The sequence below is a fragment of the Malaclemys terrapin genome, chromosome 2 (genome assembly GCF_027887155.1).
Source record: "Malaclemys terrapin pileata isolate rMalTer1 chromosome 2, rMalTer1.hap1, whole genome shotgun sequence".
NCBI classification, from domain to species: Eukaryota; Metazoa; Chordata; order Testudines; family Emydidae; genus Malaclemys; species Malaclemys terrapin.
Genome location: NC_071506.1, coordinates 88,232,135 through 88,249,541, shown reverse-complemented (window position 1 = coordinate 88,249,541; position 17,407 = coordinate 88,232,135). Strand labels below are relative to the sequence as shown.

Genomic DNA, 17,407 nt, shown 5'->3' with positions numbered 1-17,407 from the left:
TGTTATAGAGGGCGAACAATTTATGAGTTTATCCTGTATAAGCTTTATACAGGGTAAAACGGATTTATTTGGGGTTTGGACCCCATTGGGAGTTGGGCATCCGAGTGTTGGAGACAGGAACACTTCTTAAGCTGTTTTCAGTTAAGCCTGCAGCTGTTGGGGGACGTGGTTCAGACCTGGGTCTGGGTTTGCAGCAGACTAGTGAGTCTGGCTCAAACCAGGCAGGGCACTGAAGTCCTAAGCTGCCAGGGGAAACAGGCTCCGAGGTAGTCTCAGCACATCAGTTGGCAGTCCCAAAGGAGTTTCTGTGATCCAACCCGTCACACGTCTCACAACACTTTATGCAGTCAATATGCTGTGGGCCAAAGACAAAGTTTCTGTAATTTTCCAAATTTGGTTTGTTGCAAATGTGTTCCATGTTTGCATTTAACTAGTCATAGACTAGGCTTATAGGCATTGCATTTTTACCTGAGAGATGATTTATGAAATATTCATTCCTTTGGCAGTCAGGAAAAAAGCCTGTATAGTTCTATTGATGGGATCTTTGACAACCTTGGGTTTAATTATTTATAGAGCTACTGTGCAAGTGATACCAGTGAGAACCTGTTAGGTTGCAACATGCAATTGATACATTGTGCATAAGCGAGGGCTAGCATATTCTTCCCTGAGACTTTGTTTTGATGCGTTGCAGCGTCACAGAAAAAAAAAAACATTCCATAAGATTTATCTCTTTGTGGCCAGGCATTAGGAATGTGCACAAAGCTTTGGAACACGTATTCAGGTTAAACAACAAGGAGTTCTTGTGGCACCATAGAGACAAACACATTTATTTGGGCATAAGTTTTTGTGGGCTAAAACCCACTTCATCAGATGCAAGTGGGTTTTAGTCCACAAAAGCTTATGCTCAAATACATTTATTAGTCTCTAAGGTGCCACAAGGACTCCTCGTTGTTTTTGCTGATACAGACTAACATGGCTACCACTCTGAAACTTATTCAGGATAGCAGCCATAAACTCTGCTTCCCAGTCTACAACCATTAGTTCCCTTCATGCTCCCCTTAAACCATTTTAATCTTCACTCCCGTACATTGACTTAGTTTACTTAACATACAGTGATATACACTACGTTGTTTCTAAGCCTACATACCTCTTACACTTTTTTTAAAAAGTTGAAAGATCATTATTAAGGTTGCAAAGTCAAGCACTCATAAACTAGGAAATGCCAGAATTCAGATTGCCTAAAGCAGAGTCCCATTATTCCATTTTTTCAGAATCACTATTTAGAATAGAGCCCATACTTCTGGAGACTTTTCTCCAAAATTCCTAGATCACGATTTCAGAAGGTGTGAGTAATCATTAGTAATTCAGTGACACGGGATAAAATAAATAAATATGACATGTCTTCAGGTTTTTTCCTTTAAGTTTGTCTCCAATGAGAAACTATATTTTAAATCTCTTAGGTTCATCTTCCGGAGGGAAAATTTAGCTGGATGGAGGTTTCTGCATGTCTGTTTGGGTCACTGATTCAAATAGTTTTAATAGGGTTCAGTAACCTCTTATTTCCCCGCTATTGGTGTGAGGTGTAGGCCTTGCCAGTTTATAATTCATGAGGCTTTCCTTTGGTTGAAATCTGACTGGGGAGAATATTAAATTAAATGCCTCTTATATCCAAGAAGTGGCTCACTGGAGTGGATCACCATAATGTAACCTTCAGGGTCCCCAACTCTTTATTTGGACAGTAGCAAATCAAGTGGAATGAACCCAAGATAAAGAGCCATGAGCTTAAAACATTAAGACAACATGGGCTTTTATGCTTTTAAAGTGTAATTGTCTTGGTCCCACAAGACCCCTTAATGGGATTTGAGTAGTTAGTGAAATCCAATCAATCACTCCATTTTGCTATCAGCAGATACTAGATAACCATACTAAATTTTTCTACAGTTGCTTTACTGGGAGGCTTGGACCATCATAAGGCACCCATGAAACCCACCCTACTTACAGGGCCTGCCAGTACAGCCCCCAAAGTGGCCAGTGCTGTCTGAAGGGATTGGGGATGGGATGTGCCAGTTCAACACAGCCCTGTGCAACTTCCACCAGCAAGTCCCTAGTGGATCCTGACCACCAGCTAAAACTGCCCTTCTCAGACATTTTGATTATCACTACAAGTTTTTTTCCTTCTGCTGATAATAGCTCACCTAATAGCTCACCTTAATTAATTACCCTCGTTACAGTTGGTATGGCAACACCCATTTTTTCATGTTCTCTGTGTATATATATTTTCCTACTGTATCTTCCACTGCATGCATCTGATGAAGTGGGTTTTAGCCTACGAAACCTTATGCTCAAATAAATAAATTTGTTAGTCTCTAAGGTGCCACAAGTACTCCTTGTTCTTTTTATTCTTGATTCCAATTTCTGAACTGAAATCAGGAGGCATAGAGATCAAGAAGGAAATTATATAAAAATAAACAGACAATCTTGTAGATCAGAATCTTGCCTTTAAAAATCTACATTAGAGGGAGGCTTAATTAACCAGCATAAAAGAAAGGAGGAAAGGAAAACCTAATAGGCCAAATTGTCCTGTCTGCTATGGCTACTTTGTGGCTCAGCTAGCAGATGGAGTATTCCTGTTGCAGAGGCATAAGAAGAAGAAGCAGGTATGTCAGAGTAACTCCACTATACCTGATCCTTCACTGGGATCGTAAGCCAGTCTCTGCTGCTGCTCTCATGTCTGCTGCTGGGCTGGTAAGGTTCAAGGAGCCAGAATTGGCTTGCTGCTGCTGCTACCCTCTACAGCTTGGAGAAGGGCCAGATTTAGGGGCAGTGACCCGGGCAACCACTTGGCGTGTCAGGCTTGGGGGGTGCAGGGCTTGGGGTGCTGTTCTTGTTGTTAGTGACAAAAGAGAGAATAGAATGTTTGAAGAAAAATGTTTCAGGTATTCCGTGTCTGGATTCATTTTTTACTGACCTAGAATGTTCTGGACTGTTGTAGAATCTCATGAACCTTCCAGACTTTCTGAGAGCTACATTGTCCTCTAACTTCCTAGAGTGCAGTGTCAGCCACACCCTCGTACGTATATAAGGGGTGGGACGTCACCAGTCAGTCAGTGAGATATCAGAACGAACTGAATTGAAGTGACAGCCCAGCTGTGATATCATGAATCTTGTTTTAGTGTACAATTGCAAAAGTGTACTTGTGTTTTACAACTTGAAGAGTGTAAGTAGTGACTAACAAAGGACATATTTAATGATATGCCAGAGATATCTATCAAACCCCTATCAATACAACAATATAAAAGAAATACTGTTACTTCTTTTGCCATGCTTACCACATAATGTTTGATGACTTTCTAAGACTGTGGAACATAGACTTTTGAGCTCCCTAATACTGTGATCACAGCAATTACAGACCAATAAGTCTAATGTCAGTGCCGGGCAAATTAGTTGAAACAATAGTAAAGAATAAAATTGTCAGACACATAGAAGAACATAAATTGTTGGGCAAAAGTCAACATGGTTTCTGTAAAGGGAAATCATGTCTTACTAAACTGTTAAGAGTTCTTTGAAGGGGTCAACAAATATGTGGACATGGTGTATTTAGATTTCCAGAAAGCCTTTGACAAGGTCCCTCACCGAAGGCTCTTACATAAATTAAGTTGTCATGGGATAAAAGGGAAGATCCTTTCATGGATTGAGAACTGATTAAAAGACAGGGAACAAAGGGTAGGAATAAATGATAAATTTTCAGAATGGAGAGGGGTAACTAGTGGTGTTCCCCAAGGGTCAGTCCTAGGACCAATCCTATTCAACTTATTCATTAATGATCTGGAGAAAGGGGTAAACAGTGAGGTGGCAAAGTTTGCAGATGATACTAAACTGCTCAAAATAGTTAAGACCAAAGCAGACTGTGAAGAACTTCAAAAAGATCTCACGAAACTAAGTGATTAGGCAACAAAATGGCAAATGAAATTTAATGTGGATAAACGTAAAGTAATGCACATTGGAAAAAATAACCCCAACTATACATACAATATGATGGGGGCTAATTTAGCTACAACTAATCAGGAAAGAGATCTTGGAGTCATCGTGGATAGTTCTCTGAAGATGTCCACGCAGTATGCAGCAGCAGTCAAAAAAGCAAACAGGATGTTAGGAATCATTAAAAAGGGATAGAGAATAAGATGGAGAATATCTTATTGCCCTTATATAAATCCATGGTATGCCCGCATCTTGAATACTGCATACAGATGTGGTGTCCTCGTCTCAAAAAAGATATACTGGCATTAGAAAAGGTTCAGAGAAGGGCAACTAAAATGATTAGGGGATTGGAACGGGTTCCATATGAGGGGAGATTAAAGAGGCTAGGACTTTTCAGCTTGGAAAAGAGGAGACTAAGGGGGGATATGATAGAGGTATCTAAAATCATGAGTGGTGTGGAGAAAGTGAATAAGGAAAAGTTACTTGTTCCCATAATATAAGAACTAGGGGCCACCAAATGAAATTAATGGGCAGCAGGTTTAAAACAAATAAAAGGAAGTTCTTCACACAGCGCACAGTCAACCTGTGGAACTCCTTGCCTGAGGAGGTTGTGAAGGCTAGGACTATAACAGGGTTTAAAAGAGAACTAGATAAATTCATGGAGGTTAAGTCCATTAATGGCTATCAGCCAGGATGGGTAAGGAATCGTGTCCCTAGCCTCTGTTTGTCAGAGAGTGGAGATGGATGGGAGGAGAGAGATCACTTGATCATTACCTGTTAGATTCACTCCCTCTGGGACACCTGGCATTGGTCACTGTCGGTAGACAGGGTACTGGGCTGGATGGACCTTTGGTCTGACCAGTATGGCCATTCTTATATTCTGTCTGTTTTCCTCCATAGAAAATAAAAGATGCCCCCAAAGAAGCTTTCAGGAGCCCAGTATAGAAAGCACTATTTAATACTGGTCCACCCAATGTTGGTGCACAGTTCAATTTCTTGATGTTAGTACATTTCAGTTATTCTTAAAATTAAAAACTTTCTATAAGCTTAGAGGAAATTATTTTTTTTTATTTGCTTATATATGGCATGAATAAATACAGATTTACAGATCCTAGTGTGCAAATTTAGAGTCTTATTTGACAGGGATAAATCATACATGCAAATTGTGCATCAAAGTCATGAAATGGTCTACAAATGCAATAAAAAATAAGGTATTCAAATATTTAACAAATGGAGGGGGGTATCAAAGATGCTCCTCATCTGAGGCGCCAGTTGGTTCTAGGGCTGGCTCTGGCTTGGACATAGTTGAGAATCAGGGCCAAGGGAGTTATGCCGTACCTCCAGGTATCTTAGCACTGCTCTGAACATTTTTGGATCTGGCCCCTTAGACTTACTAGTAACTAGATCAGTTTCTGGGCAAAACAGTCATGGTAATAAACATTTTGATAAAAATGTGCCTGTTTTAAATGTTCTAAAAGTTCCATAAATGGCAAAATTTGGGAGAATTAAAAAAAAAAGTGACAAATTTTCATATAGCACATTTTCTATTATGTGAATGTTTGTGAAATCAAAAAAGCCACCTTTGCCTAAATAATGCTTTTCACTTACTTAGCACTTTTACAGCCAGGATTTAATTATGCCTCGCAGTACCATGTAGGAGGTGAGAAAATCTCCAGTATAAGGCAGGTTGAATTTGGAAATCTTTGCTTCCTGAAATGGCCTAAATAAGCGTTTCCTCTTGTGTGCTCTGGCAAGGCTTTACAAAAAAGTAAGTCATCTCCAACAGAGCTGGCAGAAACAGACTGAACAAACTCTAGATCCTGTGAAGCACCAATGACATTAGCTGACTCATCAAGCTGATTTGCTAAGTACAGTAATCACTTTTGCTGAGTTTTGAAAGCCATTGCCCTCAGATATCCTCATCCATATCTCTGACATGATGTGAAATAATGTCAGTTGACAAAGGTTCTGTTTCCAATATGGTAGCTGCTTCAGGCCCTATAATTTTTTTAAACCATGCCTATCGCACAGGGAAGGATGCAATTTTCTGCATTAGCATGCACTTTTCACTGTTCTGTGCTTCAAATAGATACCAGATAAATGCATGAAGGACATACATGCTGACACCGATAGACTCAAGTCTTTTTGATTTTACAAAGCATCCGATATTCCCTAAAAAAAAAAATCCTCCAATTTATTTTTCAGTGACGGCCATTTCGCTACTTTTAAGCCTTTATACCCTCAGTAGCCTGCACTTCAGAATACACTGCATGCTGTGGTTTCAAATCAGTCAGTGCAAATCCATTTGGCACTTATCTGTCAGGCTTTTATCCATTTGTTTTTTTTATCATTTCAACTTTGAATTTCCCCCTCTTTTTTTGCCCCAAATTTTACATTTTGCACAACACCCCTGCATTCCCTCCACATCCTCTGCTGCAAGGGACTGCCACACACAACACAGGAAGCCTTCTACAGCATCACCGTTTCTTCCTTCTTCTGCAGGTCAACACTTTGCAAGTGCAAGGGTTTTCTTTTAGCAAGTGACTTTTCCAATTTTGTCCTGCTTCCATGCAAAGCATTCCCTCTCCAGGAATTCCACCAAAAAAATCAAAACTTTGGCATTTTGAAACAAAATAACAAAACATTTCTCAAGCATTATTAACAAAAAACACTTCAGTAGGTTATGTCCTGCTGATGTTAGGAAACTAATGTGTCTGCTGAGAGCCCTTTTTCTGGACTCAAACAAAACTGGAGCATTTTGAGTTCACCTATCCACCTCACGGGGAAACCTTAACATTCCTTTTTATATTCAAAATGGTCACAAAACCATGTCATCTTCCTTTAAGAAATGTCTCGTACACTACTGAGGAATTTTTGCCACAGATAGACTTATTATGTTTTAAGTTTCAAAGACTCCAACACAGGAAGATGTGTTGGTTTAGATGGCCACATAACATCCACATTTCCCCCTTCAGAGAGGAAGTGCCCTCTCAGAACAAAGAATAATCACTGCAGCAGCAAAACCTAGGAGGCTAATGGAGTCTCTAAAAGGAATGTTGCCAGGAACATATTGCACATTGCAAAGAATATCTAGCACAATAGAAATTAAGCCTTTACTGTGAATGTATGTCTTTCTTGGGGTTTACAGCAGATCCTTAGCATTCATTTAATGTTTTTTGTGGTACATATTTACATTGTAAATTAATGATGAATGTTGGCAGGGATTACATTTGTGATATTCAGAAATAATTCTAGGCTTGCTGATGACTTGATTTCTACGGAGCCAGCAGACTGGGAAAGGATTTCGAAATGCACCATGTCACCCATGTTGCGATCATTGCTCTTTCACTCAGATACCCAATGTGTGTTTGTCAGCAAAATACTTACACGCTGAAGATCACAAGTGTAGACTTTTAATTGTACAAGTTGTTTCCACCTAAATTTCACCATGTTTAAAACACCAAAGCAGGAATTTTGACATAAACTCATTCATTCTTTAATTTCCAGAGACAAAAATTACTAAAAACAAAACGTTATGCGATTCCAACCCTATCTCAAAAATCAGGTTACTTGGACAAGCAGAATATACCCATTTTCCCCAACCCTGAACATTTAGGCATCAAAGTTGTAACTTAGCTCTGCCAATGAGTCTGGAGGGAATCAAGGAGCTCCTACAAAAATGTCCCCCTCTTAGTATGTAATCAATCCTGTGTGGCAGGAGTGCTGTACTTGAAGAGAAGAAGAAGAGTGTGGAAGTGGGGAGTCTACTAATTTATTTTCCCATTTAAACAAATCATTTTACCATAACCAAGGGGGCAACACCACTGGGCAAATAATCTTACAACTAAGTGCACTTCACTGGAAACATATTTTTTCCCTATAATATACAACAGAGTATACTCATAGTATAGCACAGTGTTTGGCGTGTGCTGTTGGAAATGAGCGGTGGGGCACAGACCTTTTAGGGCAGCTGGTGTATCCTCGCTCAGAAAACTAGTCTGGTACTTTTCAAAAGAAAAACATCCTTCTCTAAATCACCTTTATGAGCCTCAGGGATAAAAGTAATCCCTGGCCAGAGGCATGTTAGCAATATTCAGAGAAGGAAAATCCATCAAAAACTGCCAAATCACCTCAACACTCTTTTTAATTTGGCAGCAGTAATTGACCAAGGAGCTTCCACAAATCCCTCCAGCGTATTACCCTACTGGTCTACCCTGGGACATTGTATTAGACCATGTGTTAACAAACATGATGTTAAACACAATTTAGCATTAAGGAAGACTAGGACTGCTGCGTTTCTAATCTTGTCAGTTGGCTATGGTTAATCCTTAATAATTACTCCTTATTACCAAAGAACAAAAATACACCCATACCCTATCATTGTCGTTATAATGTATTACTATTCATAAAACGAGTGATTCCGAGTACTGGCTGAAACACACAGTACTGACAGGCACAGTTTGGAAAGGTACAGAGCCAACGTACTGAGCCAAACTGCGTGGTAGATTTGCAGAATCAAGAGAGTAGAAATATGAACACTTTTGCAATATGAAAAATACTTAATATGGAGAGAACATTTGAATTCAGCTTTTCAGCATTAAAAAACTAGTATATTGACAACTGTATATCCTTTTTGACTCTCACACCCTTTGTTGCCTGCCCACTAATAACATGGTTTCCAGTAAAGAATTTAATTTTTGTAGTGAAAGACAATGTCCAAATAAGGAATCAAGTCATCACTGGTCCAGAAGTTTAATAATTTACCTAAACAAAAGCAGATCTTAGTAATGATCAAGAACACGGCTATGCGCAAATATATTATTAAAACTGAGTCCTTACGAACTGACCTGCATTAAATATTAGAAAAAAGAACAGGAGTACTTGTGGCACCTTAGAGACTAACAAATTTATTAGAGCATAAGCTTTCGTGGACTACAGCCCACTTCTTCGGATGCATATAGAATGGAACATATATTGAGGAGATATATATACACACATACAGAGAGCATAAACAGGTGGGAGTTTTTTTTTTTTATAATGGAGATATCCCATCTCCTAGACCTGGAAGGGACCTTGAAAGGTCATCGAGTCCAGCCCCCTGCCTTCACTAGCAGGACCAAGTACTGATTTTGCCCCAGATCCTCAAGTGGCCCCCTCAAGGATTGAACTCACAACCCTGGGTTTAGCAGGCCAATGCTCAAACCAGTTGTCTTACCAACTCTGAGAGGCCAATTAAGTAAGAGAAAAAAAAATATTAAGAGGCATTTATACAACTACTTTTAGCCATTTTACCCTTCCACTAACGTTTTAATGCTTTTAAGAAGATTACATAGTCAAGGAGAAAATAAACATAGCCAAGGAGAAAACTATGCCTGATGCTGTGCTTTAGGTTTGCCTTTCAGGGGTATGCACGTTTCACAACCTGGTGGCAGCCTCAACAGTTTAACAGATAAGACTGAGGGGGTGGAGGTCTGAAGTAAACACAGAGTATTTCATCAGACTTATTGTTCTGATCTCTTACAAGGTCATAGCTATGAGCAGAATGACACTCCTTGCAAAAGGAGATTGAAGCTGTAGTACTTTTGAAGTACGAAATGTCTTCAAACACATAGGGGATAAAATCTGTAGTGTTCAAATGGAAATATGTTTTTTTTTTAAGTTAGTAAACTTCACAAACAAGTGTAGGGTCCCAGATCATCAAAGTCCTAGAATACAGGACTGTAATAATGTAAAGTACTACTGGTATATGCATCAAAACTGCCTAACTAGAATTAGCTAAAACATCCTGACTAGAATGCAATGAACCTTATGTCAAATCTATGATATATTTATATATTGATTGATGGATGGATGGATTGACTGTAGGGCGCTCCTGTCCTCCATGCCGCCGCCCCCTACAGGGCAGCCGGAGCGGCACAACAAACAAACAAACAAACAAAAAGCAGCCGTGCCGCCCTAGGATTGGGCAGAATGCCGCCTCGAACAATCTGCTACCCCAAGCATCAGCTTGCTCGGCTGGTGCCTGGAGTTGGCCCTGTCTGTGACTTTTTTGTTTCTGCTATTGAACCCAGAGATGTTTCAAAATCAGAAGTATTTAAAATATTTATTAGTATTAATCACTGAAGGTTAAATAAAAACAAAACTACGTTTTAGGCAAAAATCTTATTAGATGTTATACAATTAATGTGTAAACAGAAGATAAAGTATTAACAGATTGCAGCATCCCATACATGCAGCGAGTGGGTCCAGCCCAGTCAAAGCCCTTACATAAACAAACAGAGTGATAACACTTAGCGCACAACTTTACACTGACATTTGGTCACTGGATCTGGTTTAAATAATGAAGGGTAGGATAGTAACATATATAATCAAGGTCTGATTACGAATCAGAGCGCTTTCATGTACAAGCTATCTAGGCATAATAATTACCACGTACGCTGGAGAGCAACATAAAATCGGGAAATAATGATAGGTAGTTTTTGTTATTAAATAATGCAGACCTATGTTACGATGCAGCACTTCAAACTGACCTGTTGTACCACGAATAAAAATAATCAGCTAATTAATCTTGTTTTTGAGGGTATGACTTTGGTACCTACTGGTGCCAGTTAATGGATCATAATTGGTTCTCCAGATTTCCTTGTCCTGCGTGGCAAACTTATATTCAGTAATATGCCATTTAATGCTTTAAAATGGCAAGTCAACAATGTACCTACATATATCTCCCTCTTATTGCTACCTTCTATCTTCAACCTTAAATTCAGAAAGGTGAAATGATCACTAATGAAATACATACTTACAGAATACAATATGTCGTATATGTGAACCAGATATAGCAGTGAAAAAAGTACTATGTGTCACTATAACAAAATATAAAACTATATTTATATATCTACACATACACACAGCATATATGGAAACTATTCCTTAATACAATTTTTCTAAAGTACTGTAAGTAATTCATGACATACCAGAAAACATGCCACCTGCAACTGGATGATCACAGTCTTGAGCTATGGTGCATACAAAAATTCCATATAACATATTCAAATTGCAGCTTATGCTTTAGCCCAGCTACTGGCTATCCTGCTGAAACCAATCCCTTGACAAGTCCAGTCTAGCTGGCTCACACAGAAGTGCTGCATTATTATTAGAGCAGATTAGTGATAGATTCAGATCTTCTGTATAGTAGCTTTTTTTGTTTTTAAACCAGCCAGTTTTTTAAACAACAGTAGGTAAGAATTATAGTTGGTGTTGAGACTCATTGCTCTGAGTTAATTTTTGGTATTCTGTAATTTTTCCAAGTATTTAAAAAGAACGGCAACATTTCACAAACAAAAAGGGCAACCACAAAAAGCTAACATCAGGATTTATCGAACACATACGCTCCTAAACCAAGCCATAACCTCATTCCAAAATACAGAATAAAGCAACATTTCAAGACTGAAAAAACACTGGCTGTGAGGAATAACAGTTGGAAGCTACTCTTGCATCCAAAAAACCATAGGTACACTGTATACTACAGTGACCTGTTATTCTCTCATCTCTGCCTTCATACTGAAACTGACCACAGCCCAAATTCTGAAACAGTATTCATTCAAAACTTGTATTGACTTAACAGTTTTTGACTGAATAAAAACAGAATAAGGACTTCAGGATTTGGTCCCCTGAAATGTAAAAATATCTAATGTAAACCTACTTTGGAAATACTAGAATTTTGCAAGTCTGTGTCAGCCAGAAAGCTGTCTCTACAATTTCTAATTTCAAACTATTTAACATAAGAAGACTCAGATCTGTTTCTGATCCACATATAACTCAATGCTAGCTGTGAAAGCTGGTTACGCACTTTAATACAAAATCTATATCACACAGATTGGCATCGTTTGCCAGTTCTTATTTAAATCTGAGATTACAAGGCAACTGCAGAATTACCTGAAGCTTGCAGCCATCTCGAGCAGATTTTAATGGGTTTGAGATGTCATGTGAAAATGAAGTTGGCCACATTTAGGTTTATGAAAACAAGTTAAAAATCAGTTTTATGCATGACTAATATAGCACAAAATCTATAAACATTTTATTAAAAAATGAACACTTGTAAATAGCCTTGCCATCTTTCCCTAACACGTAGCTAGCTATAGACTCTGCCTTTTTATGCTTAGTAAGCAGAGCTGCCTGTAGCAAGATGAACATTAGTCCCTTAAGTAATATTAATTTGTGTTGTTGATCAGTTCAGTATTTCTTTAGCCCAGTAAATAAGTTAGCACTACAATGACTAAGGACCTGATCCAAGTCCCACTGAAGTCAATGGAAAGCTTCCCATTGACTTCAATCAGGTTTAGATCAAGCCCTAAATAATCAATACTATCCTACCACCACATTAACTCGGTAGCAGAGCCAAGCTTTAAGCAGTGGTGGAACTAAGGAGTCACTAGTGGTGCTACTTTCAATTATTCCCGTTTGCTTTAAAAGGTGGCACACATACACCTAAAAGCTACTTCGGGGTAGCAGTCACCTGCCCTCCCCCAGACTATCTCTGCCACTGCATTGACTCACAACAAAACAGTAAGAATCTGTTTTTCTTTATAAGTATGTAGGTCCAGCTACATCCTGCTGGTAAATGATATATATTCTCTCTCCTTAGTTGGAAATAATTTTTCTCTTGTGTTTACTTTTCAAATAACTCCTCCACTGTTGTATAACAAATGTGCTAAAAGGTCAAATGTTTCTAACAAGCAAAAATGTATCATGATGTAGGATGAATTTGGCTTTTGATTTCATAATTTAAATTTCTTACTCTGCTTTAGCTCATCATTAAATTTAGTGGAGAAGAGAAAAAAATAATTTATCTACTCTATCAATCACAGAACCAAAGCATTACAGATGGAACAGACCAATAGTTTTAGGTCATCTAGTCCATAACTCCAAAGACTGGATTTTTCTCTGCACTGTGTTTTCTCGTGCTTTGTTTAATCTAGTTTTAAATGTCTCAAGCAATGAGTGTTCCATACCACTCCAAACCACCTGGGGAGACAATTCCACAATTGAACACGCTGCGCCTTTAGAAAAATCTACATAATTTCTTAATTTCATGCCCATGACCTCAGACTATACCGTACTCCCTTATACCACTTTAGCAGCAGGTGGCAGGATTCATCCATTGACAGAACCCTAGAGGGAGACAAGAATGGATTTTTGCTGACTCATTGTGGCAGGTGTGACTCCATCTTGGAAATGAGGGAGGTGGGATGCCTCTTTGGGCAGAGGGCATGGTGGCTTAGCAGTGAAGTATCTGCAGAAAATCGTAGCAACAGACAGGCTTAGATTGGTGTTTGCATTTTGTTGCAATTTGTTATTATTAAGGCCTAAGTCCTGGAAAGTGTGTACATTTTGACTAAATGTACTGGATGGGGTGTAGATTCTTTCTGGACCAGAATGGGAGCTCCATCTGCTTACAACCACCCTAAATAATTCCTCTTCCTCCGTGGAAATTTCATCCTTCAGGTACATGCAGATAGCAGAAAGTATGTCTCTCAGTTGACATTTCGCCAGGCTATCCATCTCATGTTGGGCCAAATTCTGTCCCGATTTACAACTTGTAAAAACTGGGCTCTCTCTCTCATGTTGGATCCATTTTTCTAGTTCCCGACTTCAATCCATTTCTTGATGATGGTTGATCAAATTATCTGACAAAACTACAGCTCTAGAAAAGTCACAGAAAAGGAGCCTGGCTAAAAGCAAAGGCAGAGAGGTATGCAGCCCAAAGTTCCGGTTTTAAATTATATGCACTATAATGCTTAAGATTAATTTAAAACACATTGAGTCCACTCTGATGTAAGAGGAGAGATTTTACAGCAAATCTAAAGTTTCTATGTAAAAAGCCATTTTATTTAAAAAAAAAAATTAACAGTCATTGGTTTAAACAGAGAATTGGAGTAATTTGACTCAGGAATTTTGGCAGGATTCTAGGGAGGATTTTCCATCTAGGTTTTGCAAAATCCTTTCTGCTTATGATCCCTGCATTTTTATTGACACACAGTATTGAAATTATTGCTTTCAAGGCAAGGTGCCATGCCACTGAGGTTGTGAAGCCCTTTGCTCAGTGAATAAGCAAATGGCGTTTTATTTTATTTTTTTCAAGTAAATCAAAACAGGTCATTTTGGGTCAACAGCACCGTCTAGTGGTCTGTGTAGTCTGCTTTCCAAGTTTGATTGCTCCATTGTTGCCATTTTCATGAGAGTCCAAGGGTGGAATTTGTCGACCTGAAATATATGAAGAAAATACTGAATTCAATATTCTGCTGTAGCAAAACACACAGATATTAGTAAAGAATTACTAAGTTTGCACTAAAACTATGTAAGTCAGATTTGAATGTGAAACAACTGTTTTCCATGTAGCTTGTACTTTGTTTCTCTAGTTTATAATTTGGTAAGTAAAAGGAGGCTTTGTCCCATTTTTAAATATATATACTTATTGTCAATTGGTGACATTTAGAACATAAGAACAGCCATACTGGCTCAGACTAAAGGTCCATCTAGCCCAGTATCCTGTCTTCTGACAGTGGCCAATGCCAGATGCCCCAGAGGGAATGAACAGAAGAGGTAATCATCAAGTGATCCATCCCATTGCCCATTCCCAGCTTCTGGCAAACAGAGGCTAGGGATACCATCCCTGCCCATCCTGGCTAATGGCCATTGATGGTCCTATCTTCCATGAATTTATCTAGTTCTTTTTTCAACTGTGTTATAGTCTTGGCCTTCACAACATCCTCTGGCAAGGAGTTCCACAAGTTGACTGTGGGTTGTGTGAAAAAATACTTCCTTTTGTTTGTTTTAAACCTGCTGCCTATTAATTTCACTTGGCCCCTAGTTCTTGTGTTATGAGAATGAGTAAATAACACTTCCTTATTTACTTTCTTCACACCAGTCATGATTTTACAGACCTCTATCATATTCCCCCTTAGTCGTCTCTTTTCCAAGCTGAAAAGTCTGTCTTTTATATCTCTCCTCAAACGGCAGCCATTCCATACCCCTAATAATTTTGTTGACCTTTTCTGAACCTTTTCCAAGTCCAATATATCTTTTTTGAGATGGGGCAACCACATCTGCACGCAATATTCAAGATGTGGGCGTACCATGCATTTATATAGAGGCAAGCATTTGTAACACTGAAATTGTTAAACATTTACTTCAATGAGGAAAGATATTTTATTAATAACTTGTAAGAGTATTAAAAGGCACAGGTTCTGTTATCTCTCCCACTTGAACACAAATGGTCCTAGTTTAGCAAGAGTTTAAATCATCTACGTTTTCAGTGCATACGTTTATTGTACCCCAGAGCTCTCCAAAGCACAAAAGCATTGTAAACAAGCAAACATGAACCATTAATGGAAAGGTGAAACAAAACCATTCTTTTAATTGAATCCCTCCCTCTGTTTCTTGGTCCCCTCAGCTCCCCAGCAGATGGTTTTGCTTGTCTAATAAGCCCAGGCTCCCGATTCTTATTTAAACTTATTTGAATTTAACAACAACAACAAAAGTTTCAGCCCTAACTGGGGTTCGCTTTAGGTCTCCCTGTATGCCGCTTTAATTCTGCTATCACTTCTGTTTCATCGACCAGATACATACAGGTGACACAGAATATGCCCATTAAATATGCTGCAACTAACAAGCCTGGTCATTCAATGCAGGCATATCAGGAGTGACTCGTGTGAAAACTAGAGTCTAGAATTAGGGAAAGTAAGAACCTGCTGGCTTTCATGGTAGCAGGTAAGAATGTTACATGAATGAGTTTGAAAAAGGCTTCCCAAGAGGGAGATGATGACGACCTTTTGGAAACATGGAGAAAAACTAATGTACTGAGTTCATGATGTTTCTGAAGTATTTGAACTTGGTTCCAGTTGACCCTGGAGCCCTGCCAGTTTTTCTGGGAGCCTAATCCAGTTAAGAATGTTGGAATGTGTAAACTTAATTTCCATAATATACCATTAAGCAAATGTTTTCTCAATGTTTGGATCTTTGAACAACAAGTTTGAAGAGGAGAGTGTAGATGTGCAAGTTCGTTTAGAGACTGTTTCAGAAATCCACTGTAAACATTTTATTATGTTAGTTCTAACTATTTTTCAGCCCAAGCTTCACAGTACTAGTCAGTTTAAAACTGTGAGTATTCTGAACTATCACAACCAATAAGAAGCCATTGGAGGAGACTGTTGCAGGCTTCACCAAAGTCAGCAATTATTTTGTCCGGTTCAGAATAGGACACAATACTCCAAGCTGTGAATTGCCTTTATTTTATTATTGGATTTTCATACCAATATAAAATACAATAACAATTGGAAATAATACAAAAAAAGAAATTCTCTACATATGCTGCGATTGGTGCTGTAATAAATTAAAGTGCAATAAGTAGAGTAACTTTATGGAGAATGTATGTTGTTGTTGTTCTGTTAATTCAACAAAAGGCAACAAAGTTTCAAATTCCTTTTCAGTCTTGTGGTTTTGATTTTTTTTGGTATGCAACTTTTCTCATCGTCATTATTGCCAAGATTTTGTTAAATCAAGATGATACTGTTGAACTAAATATTTTTAATCTTATATAGAAACTTGCCTCTGCTCAAGGGACTTCTAGGATCTGATTGAGTTATCATGAGTAACAACGTTGAAGTCAATCGAGTTACACTAGTATAAAATTCAATGTAATGAGATAGAATCAATCTCACAATGTGAGCAACAAACTGAAGTCAGTCTCTTCTAGTATTCAGGGTATGGAGCAACAGTGTTCATCTGTGAAAACGTCTCTCCATTATATAGGGTTACCATACGTCCGGATTTTCCCGGACATGTCCGGCTTTTTGGGCTCCAAATCCCCGTCCGGGGGGGAAAGCCCAAAAAGCCGGACATGTCCGGGAAAATCGGGGGGGGGGGGGGACGGGATGGGCCGGGGGCTCCGGGGCCGGGCCGGCGGTGCGGTGCCGGGCCGGGGGCTCCAGGGCCGGGCCGGTGGGGCCGGGCCGGGGGCTCGGGGGCTCCGGCGGGGCCGGGCCGGGGGCTCGGGGGCTCCGGCGGGGGCTCGGGGGCTCCGGCGGGGCCGGCACCGGTGGCTCGGGGGCCGGGCCGGCGGTGCCAGGCTGGGCTGGGGGTTCGGGGGACGGGCCGGCAGCCAGGCTGGGGACTGGCGGTGCGGTGCCGGGAGCCTGGGGGCCGGGCCGGGGACCGCAGTGCTGGGCAGGCCGGGGGTGGTCGGCCGGGGGCCGGGCCCGGGGCCGGCACCCCAGGGCCGGGGCCAGCCTGGGCCGCGCCTCCTCCCCCCACACTCCCCCTTACCTGCTTCAGGCTTCCCGCGACTCAAATGTTCACGGGAAGCAGGGGAGGGGGCGGAGACTTTGGGGAGGGGGCGGAGTTGCGGCGGGGGTGGGGCTGGGGCCCCGTGGAG

General features: G+C 40.0%; 1 protein-coding gene across 1 annotated transcript in view; it reads right to left on the bottom strand.

Annotated features, from left to right (window-relative positions):
* Positions 1-10,062: 10,062 nt before the first annotated feature.
* RAB31 (RAB31, member RAS oncogene family) overlaps positions 10,063-17,407 on the bottom strand; it is a 96,672-nt gene continuing 89,327 nt past the window's right edge. Inside the window, exon 7 of the mRNA XM_054017989.1 lies at positions 10,063-14,238. Coding sequence (XP_053873964.1) covers positions 14,141-14,238 — 98 coding nt within the window. The 3' untranslated portion in view covers positions 10,063-14,140. The remainder of the gene's footprint in view (positions 14,239-17,407) is intronic.